General features: G+C 51.2%; 2 protein-coding genes across 9 annotated transcripts in view; one reads left to right on the top strand and one right to left on the bottom strand.

The window, feature by feature from the left end:
• The first annotated feature begins 2,085 nt into the window (after positions 1 to 2,085).
• Positions 2,086 to 12,420, top strand: SCN3B (sodium voltage-gated channel beta subunit 3). 3 transcript variants are annotated; one of them, XM_041413778.1, is made up of 6 exons: positions 2,086 to 2,171; positions 4,409 to 4,572; positions 6,953 to 7,178; positions 8,766 to 8,904; positions 9,640 to 9,736; positions 10,167 to 12,420. In XM_041413778.1, exons 1-5 carry the CDS (start codon positions 2,105 to 2,107, stop codon positions 9,701 to 9,703), a joined length of 660 nt encoding a protein of 219 aa, XP_041269712.1. In that variant the 5' UTR covers positions 2,086 to 2,104; the 3' UTR covers positions 9,704 to 9,736; positions 10,167 to 12,420. The 3 variants fall into 3 exon arrangements, with proteins under 3 accessions (XP_041269712.1, XP_041269715.1, XP_041269713.1); XM_041413779.1 differs by lacking the exon at positions 2,086 to 2,171 and adding an exon at positions 2,887 to 2,990; XM_041413781.1 differs by lacking the exons at positions 9,640 to 9,736; positions 10,167 to 12,420 and having other exon boundaries at positions 8,766 to 8,983.
• A 3-nt stretch (positions 12,421 to 12,423) lies between these two features.
• Positions 12,424 to 19,492, bottom strand: part of GRAMD1B (GRAM domain containing 1B) — a 113,448-nt gene continuing 106,379 nt past the window's right edge. For all 6 annotated transcript variants that reach the window (XM_041413771.1, XM_041413772.1, XM_041413775.1 and 3 more), the window contains one exon: positions 12,424 to 18,650. In XM_041413771.1, coding sequence (XP_041269705.1) covers positions 18,561 to 18,650 — 90 coding nt within the window. In that variant the 3' untranslated portion in view covers positions 12,424 to 18,560. The remainder of the gene's footprint in view (positions 18,651 to 19,492) is intronic.

Genomic DNA, 19,492 nt, shown 5'->3' with positions numbered 1-19,492 from the left:
CAGAGAGGTTTGCTTTGAAAACAAAACCAACACAGCTTGTGGCAGGTTAGGAATCTGGGGGACTACAGGTGTTTATTGCAAATCACCCTGGAGCTTGTCTGTGGTAGGCTTGAGGTGAAGAATAAACTTCTCCAGAGCTGGGGAAGAGGGTGTGACCTCCCTGACGTGTAGCTTTTCATCTCAAAATCCACCCAAATCCAAGGCCAGTTTCACCAGAGGTTTTCTTCACCTCAGGGCCCCATTTCCCTTCTTTAAATAGCAGCTACAACGCTGGTCTGGAATGAAGTACTTGGGGTTGGAACATGAGTGATTCTGAGGGAAAACTCATTACTTTTTCAGGACGTTTGTTTGCCAATATAATTTGAATTGTTTGGCAGGCGGGCTCTGGGGTGCCCGAGGTTAGAGGAGAAAAGGTTTCTCTTTCTACCTGAGGAGCAGCAGGGGCTGGGGGTCAGTCAGTGACTCTGACTGAGTCAGTGTGGTCGAGCTGCTGCTTCCTCTTAATCCTCTTGGCCCCTGAGTCTCATCCCTGGCAGGATTCTCTGTAATAGATGTAATTAGAGCGGCAGCAGCACAAACAGTGCAGCCCTGCTGATCCCTGCTCTGCGCTCTGCCAGGGCACCTGGCTGCCTGGGAATAGCTCTGATTTCCATGGTGCTTTGTGGAACAGGTGGTTGTCAAAGGAAAGAGCCAGGGACGTTTTCCAGCAGCTCCTGGGGCTATAAAAAACCCACCCCCAGCACTCATCTGCTGTGCATGGCATGGATTGTTCCAGAAGGGGTAGGAGCAAATCCTTGTGGCTTAACCTGCCTTCCCTTTGTTCTGTTGTGATGATAACAAGGGGAAATGGGATAAAAGAAATGGCTCAATGTCCTTCATGCAGCTCTGGGTATCACATTTGCTGTTCTGTCTTCCCAGGGAGGAAATCAGATTTTAAGCTTTCTATATCCATGATGGATGACTCCTAAGGGGGGGGATGGAATGCTGGCATCAGCAACCTGCAAGCTGTTGGTCTCCCTGGTCACACCTGGCTCCTGCAGGTACATGAAATATGTTTATTTTCTTCTGCTGGGCTGCTGGAAGAGTGCACTGGAGCCCAAAGAAGCCTGGGAGCAGAAGGGACAGTGAGAACAACCTGACAGCCAGCGTGTGGCTTTGGCCAGTCCCTGCTGGAATACTTCAGGCTGCAAAGATTTCAGGAATCCCAGTCAGCTGTGGGCGCAGCAACCTGTGCAGTCAGCACAGCGAGGCAGAAGGAGGCACCAGGAGGGTGTCCTTAGCTGGGAATTGCTTGGAGCAGCCACTGGAGCCTGTGCAGGGTGACGTGCAGGCAGCCGCTGCGCGTGGCCGCTGGCAGATGATGAATGCAGCCTGCTGACACAAACACAATTAGGTGATGTCTAGGAAAAGTGTTGGCTTTGTTCTGTGCCTGCTTCGCTCCAGCAGTGCAGGGACTTGATCTCACGTGTGTGCCCCTGTGTCCACCCTGGGGAGGCCACAGAGCTGTGGCAGTGGCCACCACCAGCGGGGAGTGCCCAGCTGAGAGCCCGAGGACAGCTGGAGCTGATTTTTTCTGCTGCCTGCAAACATCTCTGGGTGGGTCTGGCCACCTGCACGCTGAGTTTTAGCACTGCCAGTCGCTCCTGTGTCATCCTCTGGTGGGGCTGGCCAGGTTTAACTCAATAGATTGTGCTGTGTGTGGAGCTGCAGGTGCTTTAAAAGGAGCACATGAAACAAATGCTTCATTTCCCCCTCTCTGTGCACTGTGACCTTCAAAGCTGGAGGAGCCCTCCAGGGCACGGTGGCCCCCGTCCAAGGAGAGAAAGCCCAGCCTGCTGCTGGCATTAAATTCCCTGGAATCAGGCAGGAACATGAGGCAAGAGGATTTCCCAGTATTTCCAACTGTGACCTTCAGAGCCGTGCAAATGTTAGTATTAAACTTATTAGCAGCAGAGGCCTTTCTGTGACCCCACAGGGATAACTCCCCCCATTTCCCCCAGCCTCTTGGCTTTTTTGGAGGCAGGACAGTGATGCTGATCTGTTGAGACAGGACAGGAGCGAGGGGTACAAATGGAAAGAGGAGAAATTCAGTTTTTGGGAAGAAATGCTTTGCTGTGAGGGCGGTGACAGGGCATCCAGGGAGGTCGTGGCTGCCCTGGACGTGCTCGAAGGTTGGATGTGGCTTGGTGGGAGTTGTCCCCAAACATGGCAGGGGGTGGGACTGGCTGAGCTTTAACGTCCATTCCAACGCCTTAACACTCCGTGACTGTGTGATATCCTCTGTGTGATGTCTCCAGCCAAGCTGGGCGCTGCCCCGGGGACCACCGGAGCCCCAGGCTGCTTGCGCTGAGCCGGGAGGAGCCCGGCGCGCCCGGGGCCGGGGGAGGCGGCCGCGCATGTGCCGGCCGTGCCCCCCGCCCGGGCTCCTCCAGCATCCTCGGCATCCTCTTCAGCATCCTCCTCGGCATCCTCCCAGGCATCCTCCCCGCGGGGCGCTGCGCCCCGCAGCCCGCGCAACAAAAGCGCCGCGGCCGCGCCCCGCGGAGCCGCTCCCGGCGCGGGGCACCTGCTGCTGCTGCTGCTGCTGCTGCTGCTGCTGCTGCTGCTACCACTGCTGCTGCTGTTGATCCAACGCTGCTCCCGCTCCGCTCCGCCCGCGCCCTGCGCAGCGCCGGCCGCGCCCGCGGAGCCGCGGAGCCGGCGGAGCTGTCCGGGCTCGGGCTCTGTGCCGGCTCCGGGCTCGGGCTCTGGGCAGGCTCCGGGCTCGGGCTCTGTCCGTGGTGCTGCCGCCCCCGCGGCCGAGCGCAGCCCCCGGACCGCGCCCGCCCGGCCGCTCCCCGCCCGGCATCCTGTTGCGCCGGGAGCGCGGCGAGCGGGGGAAGAGCATCCAGGAGCATCGCGCCGAGGAGCCCGAGCGCCGGCCCGGCTCGGAACAATGGCTGCGCTGCCGCGGCTGCTCTGCGCGGCCGCGCTCGCCCTGCTGCTCTGGGGTAGGTGCTGCCATCCCTCTCCACCCGGCCCCGCCGGGGTTTGCCGCTGGAAAAAAGGGGGATGATCCCTTCGTACCTGCCCTCCGAGTGGGGTTTTTGTTGTCGGGAGAAGGGAATTACGCTCGTGCGGAGTTGGTGTGGGTGTGAGGGAGTGAAAACACCTCAGTGCCGAGCACAAAGCATGTGCTGGTCCTTTGCTGGTTGCTCTCGGTCTGGGGTTTGCAGCGTAATTTGACATCGAGTTGCCTCGGGGAGGGTGTGCAGCCCATTAAGAGGTGTTTTAGTGCCGGTTTCCCGTGCAGTCTGTGTAAACTGGAGTTAATCAATCGATTGCAGCTGCAGTTTGATTCCTGCCATGAGAAGAGGCTGGGTGGTTTTGCCACATTCGATGTGCGTGTGTCTTCAGCCCTGTGTGTGGGTGCCTGTCTGTGTGTGCAGATTCTCAGAGAAAAGCAGGATCCTGGAGCTTTTTCTTATTTCTCCCTGGAAGCTGCTGCTGTCCGTGGAGCTGGTAGTATTGGGAGAACTGGACCCAGGCTGCTTCCAGGAATAGTCCCGGGATAATATGTTGCTTGAGAGAGTGGGTTAATGGTGCCTCAGAGGCTGGGGAGGAGGGAGCAGCCAGCAAAGTCAGCGTCTGGGCTCTGGAGACAGCCTTGGACACACAGAGCCCGGGATTGTTTAGCCCGGGGGACAAATGTCAGCAGGGATTTGGTCGGGGATGTGGCGCTGGAACAATCCCTTTCTGCTCGAGCATGTGGCTTCACATGCAACGATTTCTGTCCTCTTTGCAAGAGCAGCGTTCGAGAGTTGCCAGCCTTAGCACAGCTCTGATTGGAAGCGTTTTGAGCAGGAATGCCTGGGAAATCAATAACTCCTCCTGCTGCCAAATTCACTCCCGTCCAAGCCCCTTGGTTCCCAGTAGTGCCCATGGATCCTAGGGGAAGGAAGGTTGCTGGACCCTCCCAGTTTTGCTGAATTAAAGCATCCAGACCTTCCAATTTAGCACAAAGAGCAAGCTGATCCTCCAGTCTGGAATTCTGGGCTTCCCCTCATCCCAGACTGTAATTGCTGCTCTAACAGGAGCATGCCCAGCATGCATGGGAGGCAAAGAACAATGCCTTTAAAGTGGCATTAATTACCAGGAAAAGATGAAAAGATGAAAGTTGTGGCAAAGCAGAGGCTGGAGAGGTGATTCTGTGTGAAGTGATCACCCTCTGTTAATTATTATGAATTATTAATAACTCAGGAGAAGGAAGCCTGGTAAAATTTGACATTTGAGACATAATCTGTTATCAGACAGCACTAGTAATAAATCAAGCCATTTTCCATTAGGGACATTAATGTCAAGATGTGAATAACTGATATTTCTCTAATTCTGTCCTAACACCTCTTCCTCTGCTGCTCCTCTCCCCCAGCTGGATTTTGTTCCTCCGTGTGTGTGGAAGTTCCATCTGAGACAGAGGCTGTCCAAGGGATGGACATGAAGCTGCTCTGCATCTCCTGCATGAAGAGGGAAGAGGTGACAGCCAGCACGGTGGTGGAATGGTTCTACAGGCCCAACGGGGGGAAGGATGAGCCTGTAGGTATCACTGGCATCTGAGTCCTTTCTCTTTCTTTCCTTGCTTATCCCATTCCCACACCTGGGCACAGCACGAACTCCTGGCTGGAAAAGCTGCAGTCAGTTGCTGAGGTCAAACATTTGGGTTGTAGATTAATCAATGCCAATTTCCAGACCCATTCCCTCGATACCTCAAGCCCAGGATCTGAGGATGTCAAAGATGACTGACCCTTGGTACTCTCGTCTGAATCGGTTCTGAATCCCAAAGCTGTTCTTTTGGAGGTGAAATTAATCAAAATAAATCTGTAGGGTGGGATTTACTTCTCTTTGCCTCAGAGAAAGCTGTGTTATCCCAACTGTGGGAGGATCTCCAGGAGCTGCTTTGGATCCCTGTCAGGAAAAGGTAAAATTGATTTTCAGAGTGAATCAAAATGGAAATTGGACAGATGAGGAGCAGCTGGAATTCAAGAGAGAATGGTGAAATGGAGAACTAGATAAAGGCTGAGTGCACATTTCTTTCTAGCTATTTTATCTGACTCTGAAGCATTAAATCAGTGGCTGTGATTGATCAGGGCCTCGCAGGATGACAAATATTCTCCTTCTGTCTGAGAACAAAAGGGACCAGGCTAAGGAATGAGATGGGAATTCACTTCCAGTGCCCCAGGGGATCCACTTGCCAGTGGCAACCCACAGAACACCAACCAAAGCGAGCTGGGGTGGGCAGGGTCATGGTGGGACTGTGGTCAGCCAGAATGTCACACTGTCATACTTGCCCTGCAGCACTTCCATCTCAGCTGAATACCCCAGGGCTTCCCAAAAAGGGCTGCTGGTCTTCACTGTGGGTATTCTGAGGTTCTTTCCTAGGTGGTCTCACATGCACTGACTGACAGGCACATTGCTAGGCATGAAGAATCCCAGTTTTCTGTTCCATTGCTGATTTTTTGTGTCCACGTGCATCTGTGTTTAGCTGCGCCTTAGCTCTTCTCCCTCTCTGGTGGAGATATTGAATTCCTGATCACTAATTTTCCTGTCTTTTATAAAGTCACCTGATACTTTGAGGCAAAGGATGATGGAATATGAATAGCTGCTGTTACCAAGGGAGCTCAGAGCATCCCTGAGTGTAGCTGGAGGGGGATGCTGCCCCTGGCTCCTGCTGTGGTGCTGTCCGAGGCAGAGATTAACTGTGGTATTTTCAGGGTTCCCCAGATGGAGAAGGAAGGAATGAATCTGACTCCATGTTCTTAGAAAGCTAATTTATTATATTATGTTACTACATAATATTAAAGAATGCTATACTAAAACTATACTAAACTATACTAAAGAATACAGAAAGGATACAGACAGAAAGCTAAAAGATAATAGTGAAAAACTCCTGACTCTCTTCTCAGAAAGTCCAACACAGCTGGCCATAATAAATAAAAACAATTCACCTGCAACCAATGAAGCAATCACCTACCACATTCCAAAGCAGCAAAACACAGGAGAAGCAAATGAGATAAGAATTGTTTTCCTTTTTCTCTGAGGCTTCTCAGCTTCCCAGGAGAGAAATCCTGGGTAAGGGATTTTTCCAGAAAATATGACAGTGACAATTAACCAGCACATCCCTTTCTATTTCCTCACAGATCTATCTATATTTATATATATATATATATATATTCCTCACAGATCTATATATCCATTATTTCCTTACAGATCTATCTATATTTCTATATATTTATATATATAGATACACACACACACACACATATATATATATATTCCTCACAGATCTATATATCCATTATTTCCTCACAGATCTATCTATATTTCTATATGTTTATATATATAGATATACACACACACACATATATATATTCCTCACAGATCTATCTATATTTCTATATATTTATATATATAGATACACACACACACACACACATATATATATATTCCTCACAGATCTATATATCCATTATTTCCTCACAGATCTATCTATATTTCTATATATTTATATATATAGATACACACACACACACACATATATATATATATTCCTCACAGATCTATATATCCATTATTTCCTCACAGATCTATCTATATTTCTATATGTTTATATATATAGATATACACACACACACATATATATATTCCTCACAGATCTATCTATATTTCTATATGTTTATATATATAGATATACACACACACACATATATATATTCCTCACAGATCTATCTATATTTCTATATGTTTATATATATAGATATACACACACATATATATATATTCCTCACAGATCTATATATCCATTTATATTTATTTCCTCACAGATCTATCTATATTTCTATATATAGATATACATATATATATATACATATATATTCCTCACAGATCTATATATCCATTTATATTTATTTCCTCACAGATCTACGAGTACAGGAAAACAAACCACGAATTTCCAAGCCGCTTCAGCGGGCGGATCCAGTGGAACGGCAGCAAAGACATGCAGGACGTGTCCATCACCGTGCTGAACGTGACCCTGAACGACTCGGGCGTCTACACCTGCAACATCACCCGCGAGTTCGAGTTCGAGATCCACCGGCCCCTCTTCCAGAGCTCCAGGGTGATCCACCTCACCGTGGTGGAGGAGGGTAGGGATTGGTTTTTACCAATATCGCTGATTGGGACGTGCCTTGACTCGTCCAGCCCTGCTGCTGAGCCAAATATCAGCAACTGTGGCGTTCCACCCCAGAGACACTTTGGGTAGCTGTGGGTCGCAGTTGGGCACGTGGGGACACGTCCGGGCATGCCCAAGCTCCGGTGGTTGTGGCTGGAGCTTGCTGTGGAAGAATGTCACTCCTCAGGCCTCCCTGTGCTGGAGAAGCTTTTAAGGCGATGGTGAAGGAAGGAGCCGGTCCTGATGGTGGGTTTTAATCCAGAGGTTTTATTCTGGGCCGCATGGCCCCCGAAGCTAGCGACAGCTCCACCAGAACTCCAAGCATGTGGTGTGCTTGCCCTTTTACCCGGGGGAGAGGGGGAGGAGGGGAGCCAAGGACCACCAACCAGCTACGGGGAGGGCAGGTGTCAGGTGAGAGGGACACCTGGATGGGCCAATGGCCCCCAGGGAGGGAGAGCATCTTTTGAATCGGCCCAATCACTCAATGCCCCCTGGAATTTCTGAGTTGATAGACAGTGCCCAGTAGGAGTCAGGGCGGGGGAAAGGAGAGGGGATTGACACCTGGGGAAGGACCGGGGTAACTGAGGCAAGCCATGACATTACACTGCAACAGGCAGGAGGGTGTTTTGTGCTGTCACTGGCCAGGGTGGTCCAGCTCACTGTGGTGGAGGAGGGTAGGAGGGTGTTTTGTGCTGTCACTGGCCGTGGGTGTTGTCACCCAGGGACAGAGTTTGTCACTGCGCCGCAGGAGACGGCTCTGAGTTTGGCATTGACAAACGCGGCTCAGGAGGAAAAACCTGTGGCTTGTTTGGTGGCTGGAGGCTGGTTCTGGGCACAGGCTGGTTGTGTGTGGGTGTGGGAAGGCACAGTGAGCCGGGCACAGCTGGGCACAGCTGGGCAGGCCCCAGCAGAGGTTTCCAGCTCCTCCCGTGGCCGCTCTGGATGTTACAGCGATGTCTTTCCTAGGGAGCCGCAGTGATTCCTTGCTGCCGCCCCCTCCCTCCTGGAACAACGACTCATTCTCCATTTTGATAGCAGCCTCCTGCTTCTCCTCCTTCCCTCTGTGGTGCTCCTGAGTCTTTCTGTTCCTCTGGATGCTGCTGGGTTCAGTGCTGCAATGGCGGCATGTTACAGACAGTGCAGGGGATTCTGCTGCTCTCTTCAGAGAGGGCCGGGAGCTCTCAGCCCTTTTGTCTGCCCTTTCCCCTCCCTCTCCCCCGTGAGCACCTCGGTGTTTTGATCCTTTACAAATCACTGGCGGCACAACAGAGCCGAGTAACACCAGCGAGTGGGACACGGGGAGGAAACAGAGCGTGAAGATGAGCTAGGTGAGCAATCCGTGAGGATGCGGGGGTGGCACAGGATGCGAGGCACAGACAGGGCTGCGCGTGTTGGATCCCTCTGCGATCCCTGCCTGTTGCAGGTCCCTCTCTTTTGCCCCCTCACAGCCTAAAGGCACCTGGAGATTCTGGCAAGGCAGGTTAGGAAGGATGACACGAGGGTGGAAACTGTCCAGGGAGCTGCATGGAAATGATCAGGGGTTGTTTCATTTTATTCACAGCTGGAGAAGACTTCACCTCTGTCATCTCAGAAATTATGATGTATATTCTGCTGGTCTTCCTCACTCTGTGGCTGCTGATTGAGATGATCTATTGCTACAGGAAGGTCTCCAAGGCAGAGGAGGCCGCCCAGGAAAACGCGTAAGTGTGGAACCCCTGGAGTTGAGATCTGTTCTACAAGAGCTCTTCACGTGTCCCAGAGCTCTCAAATGTGTATAGACCCCTGCTAGTACAGGATAATCAGGTCTAAAATTGATGATTTTTTCTTCCTGATGATTGAATAAATTGTGTAATATTAATTCCTTCTGCCTCACCTCATGTACTGTAAAACCCCAAGGAGCTGTTTCTGTACCAGCAGGAACCTGTGCCTGTAGGGCATCTGCAATATGGGACAGACCCTGGGTAGTTTGCCAGAAATCCTCAATAAGGTTGACAAAGTGAGTAGTGATTAAAACATGCTAGAAGACTGCAGGAAGACTGAACTTTGCTGTGGCATGGGTTGGTTGGCATTTGCTTTGTCCAAAGTCCTTGCAGTGTTTAGGAGCACCAAGACTCTGCCCCCTTGCACCACACACCAGGCAGGAAGTGAGCAGTATTCCAGGTTTGGACCACGTGGAGATGCTCTCCTGGAAGGTCTGGTTTCATTCTGGCCCATTCCCATCTTTTCACACACCTGGCTTGGTTTAGAGCACTCTTTGTACATAGGAAGGCAGAGAAGACTCGGTGTTTGCCCCTGCCTGTGCCAAGGAGTTTCCCTCTGTGAGCATCTACAGGTGACATTTGTTACCTCAGAGATGCTTCCAGGCTCTCAGCAAAGGTGAGTTTACCCAAGCTGGGCTTTACACTGTGTGCTCTCCTCCTTCCCTCCAACTACAGGACAGACTATCTTGCAATTCCATCGGAAAACAAGGAGAACTGTGCTGTGCCTGTGGAGGAGTAGCAGAGGGGAGGCAGCGCAGTGAACGGCGCCAAGGTGGGTCATGAAGAAGTGGTCACTCCTTGTGTCTGTCCACCCCTCAGCTTCCTTGTGGTGGGGCTGGAGACTCCTGGAGCATGGCTGTGCTCCTCTGGAGCTCCCTAGCGACCTTAGAAGCCATACAGATGTCTTTAGGTGTGGGGTGTACTTGTATTGCTTGAACCCCCAAACCAACACAGGCCACGATGTATTTGTGCCTCCTTACCTATTGCTTTGGAGTTGGGAATCTTCACTTTCCCCTGCAGCTGTGCCCATGAGGACTGGAAGGGCTCTGTCTCCCAAAGAAACACGTTCTAGGAAGGAATTTGTGTGCTACAGATTAAAATCTGGATCTCTTACTCTCTCGTTCACCTGCGGTCAGTTCCTGTGCTAACTCTGTTGCCATCCTCACCCCTGTGAGCTCCAAGAGGAATTGTCTCCCTTGCAGGGGCTCTGAAGACAGACGGACCATGCCACACCAGCCAGCTTTGAGGGGGAGCTCTGCGCCGTGGGGAGGAACACGGGGAAGTGTAAATTCTCTTCCATTTGCCTTGGACTCTGTACAGCCTTGACTTTGGTCCTGTGACCCCACCTGAGCTGCCAGCCCGGTGCTGAAGGACTCCTGTGTGGGAGCAAGTGGAGCAAACAGCACAGGGTGTGGGCAGCGCGGCTCCTTCCCGACTTTCCGCTCCATCATCACCTCAATGGCTTTGTAAATGTCACCTGTCACTTCTTAGCTGCTCTCACCACCACCTTTATTTGCTAAATGTGCTACTTCTCCACTGCAGAGGTTAAGGGTATGTATGGCACGTTGCTCTGAGCTGCAGGACTGTGAACAGGGATCTCTTAGGGGGTTATTCCACCACATACTGTGGCCCAAGAGGTTTTCTTGGTGTTAGAACAGGAAGAATTTAATTAATTAATGAAATCACTCTGAATTTTAGGCTGTCCATGCACAAGCAGAGTAGGGTGAAGACTGTAATGCACTAAAATTGGAAGTGTACAGTAGGAAGGACAGGTCCCTGTGTCATGTTCACACTTTCTTCTGGAGGGAACTGAGAATACAGACCGAGTATTCCTGCTTTGGGAAGCAGGATGATGTAAGTATAAGAATCCCCTGTGTCCCTCTCATTTATCAAGTGTCAAACCCCTCATCCCCTTCCACCTGCCTGGCACAGCAGGTTTGCCCCTGGAGTGCACAGTGGGAGGAGGAACCTGCAACAGCTGGCAAGGCAGCAGGACAAGGTAGGGGATCCAACTTTTCCTGGGAAACCCCAAGAAGGAAGGCAGCCTCATGCTGGTAGGCAGGAGAAATAAATAGGATGCACAGCCCTCACAGCTTAGTAAAATGGTTGTAGTTTTATAACTGTGGTGGTTCTCTGGTGCTATAGCAGCACCATCTAGAGGGATAGACAGAAAACACCCACTTTTCCCAGTTAATCCTAATTCTCTCTTGAGGTAATCACCGGTATAAGTAGTCTGGATTAATCCTAAATGATCTTCTGGTGCCTCGGAATCACCCTGGAAATTCCATCTTTCCTATGCAAACTTTCCTTTTCTGAGGGTTAAGCAGAATAAAAATTGTTTTCTGCCCTTCAGTGCAGATCAGTTGAGCTCAACAGCTGGGACTGGAAGGGGGAAAAGGCAGAAGCATTGGCCAGGGTGGAACTGTGCTGTAAAACCAGGTGGGGAAGGTTTGGGCTTGTTGCACGGCAGAGTTGTAACATCCCTGCTGCAACGGAGCCTGTGCTGCTTTGCCAGAGTTGACAAATTCTGCTCCACTTGTAAGTAGCTCCAACGTGCTCGTGGCTCCAGGCATGCTCCCCACCCACGGAATCCCCTCTGCTTTGTTCTGCTGCTTTTTACGTGCTCGCTAAAATCATGGAAATTACCCCATTTGTAAGGCAGGCTCAGGCCAGATTTCCAACTGGCACTTGTTCAAAACCCTTTTTTTAGAGTGGGTGTCAACTTTAAGTCAACTACTCCAGTGCAGTCTTGGTGGTAGGACTGCTCCCAAACCCAGAGCCAAGCCTGGCAAGGGGAGCACATTTTCCAGATAAAGCACACTCACAATCTGGGCACCAGTTCCCAAAATCCTGATATCCAAAAGGGATATCCAAAAGAATATCCAAGAATATTCAGCTGGAAGCCATCTTTTTCCCTATCCCAGTTTGCCTGGCAGGATCCTGAGCTCCACAGAGGGACTGGGCTGTAACTGGGGTTTCCAGCACTGCCCACGGCACTGAGCCCCTGCTGAATTTTAGGACACCTCTCTCCCACTCCAGCTCTGCTCCTCAGTCCCTGTGAGCCACAGAAAACCCTCTGGTGTCATACTGTTAAATCAAAACAGGAGTGAACCCAAGAACTTCTTGAGAGCTACCTCAGGTGGTAAAGAAGGGCCGTCCCCTTGTCCTGCACCTCCCTGAGTCCCACAGGCATCTTCTGGATGCCTTTTTGGACAAATCTTTCACTTTTCCAGTTCCTGCAGACAGAGGTGACCATTGCCTCGTGGTGTTCCAAGCAGGAGGAAACGGGGTGCAAAGTTCTGCTCAAGAATCTCGCAGGGAAAAAAGGAATAATAATTTAAAAATTGGTGATTCTTCAAGACCTGGAAGAGAAAGTCCCAGCAAAGACTCTGTGTGTGTTTGGAATGAGAGAGGAGATTCTGGAACAGGCAGGATAATAAAAAGAACTAAGAGCCACGCTGGTTGTTGGATAGATTTTTTAATTGATACCGTACTTCCATGGTACTAACTACTTACACGGAGTTTGGCTGCAGAGCCTGTACAATTCCTACATTCCACACGTACGTTCCAGTATCGCTTTGAACCGCGGGTTGCTTGTTGTTTTGTTTTGCTTTTTTGTGGTGTTTTTTTTTTTTTTTTTGCGCACAGCGCAAAGTTTCTGACAGTCGGGACAACTCCTAAAACAAACCCACAATCCTTCCCCCCACCCACCCAAGAGTCACCTCAGCCATCAGCCCCTGGGTCTGGAGGGGATTCCAGCAGGGAAGCAGGTGCCTGTGGTGGTTGTAGGAGCCGCTCCTGTGCCGTGCTGAGGAGAGCAGACCCTCGTTCATCATCCCTTGTGCACAGGAACTGCAGGACCCGCGTGGCGAGAACACGCCCCAGGGTTTTAGCAGCTTTCTCCAGCCCTGGAGCACGGGGTGGGAGATGAAATCCCACTGGAATGGTGATGTCCTGGGCTGCTCGTGGGAGGTTGTGATGCTGCCACTGCTCTGCTGCTCTTCCCTCCCTCCACATCCAGCCCAGAGCCAGGTCGGTGCTTCCACTCCTGCTCTCCAAGGGCCATTTCCCAGCAGGTGGAGATGGGGATGACGTGCGTGGCACAGGCTCCACCTCCCTGCTGGATGGAGCTGTAACAGCGGCTCTCCCAAATCCTGATTCCACTGGGCAGCTCCAGAACCTGAGCTGCACATCGGGGTTCATTCCCTACCTACTCTCGGGGTTTGGGTCAGGGAAGGTGGCCTTGAACGTTAGCAATGGAATTGGCCTAAATGAGTGAGGTAACAGAAACGGCCAGAGGAGGAACCTCCCCGAGCCATGTGCAAATATAATTCCTTCAGCAGAAGGAAGTCCTTTTCCCTACTGAAAAAAAAAATAAAATAAAACAAAACACATTCACTTGAAGAGCATACAGACTGCAGGAGGGGAAGGCAGGCAGGGACAGCACCAGGTCAGACCATCTATGACACAGGTAATGATTGTCCAGCAGCAGAGGTGCGAGGGGACAGGGAAAAGCCATAGCAAGCACTGCAAAACGTGTGGGAGAGGAGGAGGGCATGGCATGCCATGATCCATGCTAAGAGAAGCCCATGCTGTCTGCCTAGATCAGGGAATGGCCTTGATCACAGTCACCCAAGACACGAGAGTATTTGGCCAGTGTGCACATCTGGAAAAAGAGAGGTTTTATGGCACAGAGAGACTCGTGCTGGAGAGACTGCAAACACAGAGATCAGAGCGTGTCTGGTGGGGAACAGGCTGGAAAATCAGCACAGGAACCAAACTGGCACAGGTGCTCTGTGAGCCACAGTGATCACAGCATGTCCAGTGGGGAACAGGCTGGAAAATCAGCACAGGAACCACCCTGGCACAGGTGCTCTGTGAGCCACAGTGATCACAGCATGTCCAGTGGGGAACAGGCTGGAAAATCAGCACAGGAACCACCCTGGCACAGGTGCTCTGTGAGCCACTTCCCTCGGAGGCTTTGGTTCCAGAGTGTCTGTTCTGAGCTGTGTTTTAAGCAAGCCCCTGTCAGTATTTTAAGTGGTGCTGAGGCTGGAAAGATGAAGCCAGAGGCCAGGGAACTGTGCCATGGGCTGTGTCAGTGGCAGCCTGGCAGAGATCCGTGGGGAGAGCCCCTTGGAGCTGAGCAGGCAGTGCAGAAAGCACTGATCTGTCAAGAGCTGGGGGTGGCAGCAGCTGCCTGGGCAGACAGGACAGAGCTGCCTCCCCTGAGCCAGGCACTGCTGCTTTAAACAGTGATTTTAAGACTGATTTTCAGTGTAACATGGAACCAGACAGTTCCAGCTGTAAATCAGGAGTTTGTTTCTGTGCTCGTGGGGAAGGGCAGGTGCTCCTGGGGAGAACAGCTGCTGCAGCACACCAGAGCAAATCCAAAAGGTCTCAAATGCCCAGACCAAAAGTGTCTTCAGCCACTCTCTGGAAAAGAAATTTCTACCTTTTTGCACAAAGGTAAGAATAAACTCTTATGTGACGACCAGGACAGTGCTGAGGAGCCAAGGAGGCTGAAGTGTCTGTCCTTATCTACACCCAGGTGAGCTGCTGAAGCTGTCTGATAAGGACATGGATTAGCATTCCAGGATTAGCATTCCTAGAGGGGATCTCCCAGTACATGCCCTGTTATTTCACAGGCAGTTTTGTGCCTTCAGGGCTCCAAATCCAGCAAAGCCTTGTGCTTTGAAACCTTTCCTCTTCCAACCCAGGGTCATACTTCACTAGAGACATTCCCTGTGTCCAAGGTTTCTGTTTTAAGATGAGAAGCATCCAAGCAGGGTCAGGTGTCACCCAGCAGACAGGGACAGCAGCCAGAGGTGTAAATGCAGCCTGTGTGTCACACAGGCAGCTCAGGGGACATCAAAGGCATGTGCCTCTCTTCTCCTGTCCCAAAGGCAGGCAGGAAGGGCTCAGACACAAGTCAGTATCAGTTAGTGTGACTTCACAGCACAGTTTTGTGACTGAGGAGTGCCTGGAGTGCAGAGCACCCAAAAAGCTCATTATCCTGTTAACAGCTAACTCCTTCCCACTGCAAGTGCCTCTCTGCCTTTCATTTTCCCATATTTACTCTCTGGAATGTGCAGGCCCAGCAGTGCCCCTGCCTTGGGATAATCTGGTTTTTGGTTGGAATAACCTGGTTTTTTGGTCCTTCAGAGGCTTCACAGGCAGATGCTGCTGTAGGAACCTCTGGTATCCACTCTGGGAATGCCTGGCTGCACAGCACTGACCCAGGACTCAAATCCACTCAAATCCCAGCTGCCAGAACTCTAAGATAAGCTAAGCTAAGGTGTGTATTTATCAGGGCTGAGGTTGTGCCAAGGTAAGATCAGTGAGGATGTCACAAACTGGTGGATCAGAGCCTCCTGCTCCCCCTTCTCCCTCCTCCCAACAGGAAGCATCTTCCTTGGCAGGAATGAGGCTACAAGCTGTTGGCATTGCTTTTGCATGCTTGGCTGGAGAAATGCCTTTTAAAAAATAAATATAATTTTTAAAAAATCCCTGTTTTGGTGGTTGTTCAGATGGTGCAAATCAAACCCCAGCAGATGTGCAGGTGCAAGGGTCAGACTGGAAGGGGAAATGCACCTGGAAAGAATCCAGGGGGATTTCTGATGAGTGAGCAAGGGGAGAAGCAAAACCCTGCTGCTGGAAGCCAGCCTTGGCTGTGAGTGCTGGGGGAAGCACCACCCTCTGTAACATTATTCAGGCCTCTCACTCCTAGAAAGTGTTACTGATCCCTCCAGGAAATGTAATCCAAAATTGTCTCTGGCTCCAGAAGGAATTAGCCTGTCAGCTGGGACTGCTCAGGGGCAGCTGATTCCTATCCCAGCTCTGCAGAGGAAGTGAAAACACTCCAAGGTTTTCTTTAAACCCTCACCCTTAGTGCCTTAAGACCTTGCGTTTCCCCTTTTTATTACTACTGTGAGAGATTAAGAGGCAAAACAAGACTGTGAATCCCATCCAACTCCCAGGCAGACTGGCTGCCAAGTGGGAAAAAGAAAGAGCCAGAAAAAGCCGAAGCCCTAAGGCCTCAAAAAGAAATCTCCCTCAGTGTGAAGGACACTGCAGCACCAAGTTCTGCTGCCCTTGTGCTCTCACTGAAGGAATTCACATTGCTGAGTGGCAGGATGGGTGTCAAACAATTTAAAAACCCCACTTTAATGTGCAGGTAGGACAAATATCAGTGGTGAGATTGCTACAGCTGCCTGGCCTGACAGTGATTTAATAGAGCTTGTGCAGTTCTGTCTCTGGGGCTCAGCCTGAGGGAACATCCTGAGCCTGCAGCAGGAAATCTGCACGGGAGAAAGGATTCAGGGGGAGAAAAAGGGCTCCTTGCCTCCCTGACAGAATGTGAGCAGCAAACACTGATCAGCAGCATTTATCTGTGACCCTCTCTGCTTTCTCTGCATGGAAGAGTCCCCACATTCCAGGTTCCTCTTGCACAGTGTGCTCTTTCCTGGCAGGGTGGATCCCAGGCATTCCTCTGCGTGGTCCTGCCTGGTGCTTGAAATTAAATTCTAGAAGAGGGAAATCCCAGCAGCAGGAGAATTCTGTGTGCTTAGTAATTGTGGGAGTGGCTAAGAGGGGGAAGGGGGACTCTGGGACAGTCTGGCAAGTCACAGTGGGGAAAATGAGCCCCAGAAAGCCCTTCCCAGGCCCTAGCACCTCAATTTCATGGTACAGCAGCCATTTCAGCAGCCTCCCTGGGAAAAAGTCAGGGAGCAGTACAGTAGTCAGCAGCATTAAATTAAATAAATAGTCATAAATAGCCATTACTCTCTGGTTTTCCCCAGCTGGAGCTTGCTTTCACAGTCTGAAATGTCCTTTTGATAGCCTGGCTCCATCCATGCTCCTGCACATGGGAGTCTTGTGTGGGGCATGTGTTTAGCACTTGGTCCTGGGGAGAAATCAGCAGGTCACTCCTGCATCCACTGGAAAGTGGGAGCTTAGAGGGTTTTCCTCAGGCTGCACTGAGGATATTCTGTGCTACAGAATGGTGTGAGACCAATTATTCATCCTGGAGGAGCTACAACTGCACCATTTCCAAACTGGGGATGTGCAGCTGCCTCCCTCCTGCCAGCCAGAAGGTGGAAAAATCCCAGTGTTGGACAAAGTGGGACTCACATTCTCATCACCCACCTGGCTGGGGGAGAGGCAAAACCATTTATTAAACACTCCAAGAAGCAGCCTGCATCCCCACTCCAATCCCCATGGAGTCTGTGCATTGCACAGCACAGCCAAGCTGCCCCTCTTCCCCATCTGGCTGCTAATGGAGTCTGGAATTATCCCCCAGAAGAACTGAAAATGCACACTGGCTTTCTTCTAGTGCAGCTCTGGCACCTGGCTGCCTCCCAGGGCTGCACTACCCAGCTGATGGAGACACCCTCACAGCCAGCTCTGTCCTGCCACCCTCTGATGGGCCCTTTTTCCTTTCCTCCCATGGTCCCTGTCACCTTCCTGACCTCTCCTGGATTTTTGGAAGCCTTGTTGCTCCACAGATGCAGTCACATAAATATCCACAGTGATGGCTCTTGCTGCATAGATACAATTATGTAAGTTTATCCCAGGCAAGGAAAGGAAGCTGGTTTCCCCCCCCCCTCTGTTTTCCCACAGATTTTACAAGACAAGGGCTGGGTGAACAAACAGGAGAGAGATTTGCTGAGCTGGGTAGTGGGAGTGCTTGCAAATCAATCCTAATTTTGGTTTTGTGTTTAAATTTGGGTCCTCCCACCGTGGTGATTCCAGCAGCGATGCAGACCTGCAGCACAGGGGTGGCTCAGTGGCAGGGGCCCAAGCACAGGGAAAGCAGAGAACAGGAAAAGGGGACACTGTCACAGGTGTGCTCTCCCCTTCCCACACACCTGGCAGGCAGACCCTCCCCTGGCTCTCACTGCATCAGGACAGCAGGAACACGGGGGGGTTGTGGAAGGGATTGCAGCTCGGTCACCTCTGTGCTCTGCTCTCTGAGCCAGCCTGGCTGCCCTGACAGCAAATTCCTGCCCCAGGAGGGGCCTGCCAGGGGGATCTGCCCTCCACAGAGCCACAGCAGCTCCCCCTCCTCTCCAAAGCAGCTCTGCAAGGGATTGACTGCGACTGCCAGCCCTGTGTGCCCTGCAGGCAGCAGGGGGAGGGAGGTGACAGTGTCCCCTCTGGGAGGTAACAGAGCCAAGCAGGGACCTCCATGCGCAGGGAGGGGATGGGGACGGGCAGGGGGGCACTCACACTGATGCTTCCCTTTGAGACAACAGAAACAGACAGACAGACAGACAGGAATATTACAGAGGAGCAGTGCACGGGCCCAGGGAGCAGAGCTGGGCACGGCCCTCAGCACACCTCAGTGCTGGGAGAGCACAGCCCTCCCACACACACACCCACACGCCCAGAGACCCTCCAGTTCAGCCAGTGTTGGAGGTCACTCCTTCCCCTCTTCAGGCTTTTTTTCTTTTTTTTTTTTCTTTTTTTTCTCTTAAAATCTGTATATAATATATATATTTATATCTGTATATATATATATATTTATATATATATTTATATATCCTATTTACACATATTGCACACCGTCCTCTGGCCTCCTGCATTCCTGCCTGTTAATGGAAACGTTTCCTTTTCTCCTCTGGATCTGACCCGAAGTCCCTGGACCCGATGCCATTCTGGAGATTTATTAGAGAATCCTTCATCTGCAAGACAAGAGATTTCTCCACTGTGGTGCTACCCTAGAGGAGAGAACTTGGGGGTTTCCTTTTTCCCTGTATCAAGTATTGTGGTTTTGGGAGTGGGGAGTCAGGGCTGGGATGCACAAATGGGGACTGGGAATGTGGGGCACCATCTTCCAGGAGAAGGGGTGAGCAGAGTCCAGGGTAAGAATAAACTCCTGTGTGATACCAGCACAGTGCTGAGGAGCCAAGGAGGCTGAAGTCTGTCCTTACCTACACCCAGGTGAGCGGCTGAAACTGTCTGATAAGGACATGAATTGGCATTCCCTAAGTTCTCTCTCCTTAGGGGAAAGCAGCTCACATTTAGGGACTTATGAGGAAGCAGCTCTCATTTCTGAACTGTGTTTTCAGCAGCCCTGTGTGCTTTTTAGGGAGCACACCCTTAAACTCCTGGATTTATGAGGAAGCAGCTCTCATTTCTGGACTGTATTTTCAGCAGCCCTGTGTGCTTTTTAGGGAGCATGCCCCGAAATTCCTGGACTTATGCTACAAGAGTTTGTGCCCTTCCTCCCTGAAAGCTGCATGTACATCCAGGGTTCAGCTCAAACCAGTTTGCTCTCCAAGCTGGGATGACAGATGAGATACCAAATGTGCCCATATGAGGTTTTTGGCCCTGCAGGGCTCTCTCCTTGATGTGCACGGACCCCTCTGATGGGAGAGAGCAGCCACAGCCCCCTGTGACTGCCCTTGTGGTACCCACCAGCAGCAGGGGATGGATCTAAAGGAGCTGGCAGACCTGAGGGGCTGTGGTGGAAGCAGGAGGTGCTGAAGGATAGGGAGCAGGACTGGGAGGACACAGTGACACC

This window comes from Onychostruthus taczanowskii, unplaced genomic scaffold (genome assembly GCF_017590055.1).
Source record: "Onychostruthus taczanowskii isolate IOZ18803 unplaced genomic scaffold, ASM1759005v1 scaffold43, whole genome shotgun sequence".
NCBI classification, from domain to species: domain Eukaryota; kingdom Metazoa; phylum Chordata; class Aves; order Passeriformes; family Passeridae; genus Onychostruthus; species Onychostruthus taczanowskii.
This window is presented reverse-complemented; position numbering and strand designations above follow the sequence as displayed.

Excerpts from the sequence above, each read along its gene's own strand:
- SCN3B (XM_041413778.1), top strand. The coding sequence starts at position 2,105 with ATGCTTTGCTGTGAGGGCGGTGACAGGGCATCCAGGGAGGTCGTGGCT. Across the intron at positions 2,172-4,408 it reads TGCCCTGGACGTGCTCGAAG|CTGGATTTTGTTCCTCCGTG; the intron begins GTTGGATGTGGC and ends CCTCTCCCCCAG. Across the intron at positions 8,905-9,639 it reads GAGGCCGCCCAGGAAAACGC|GACAGACTATCTTGCAATTC; the intron begins GTAAGTGTGGAA and ends CTCCAACTACAG.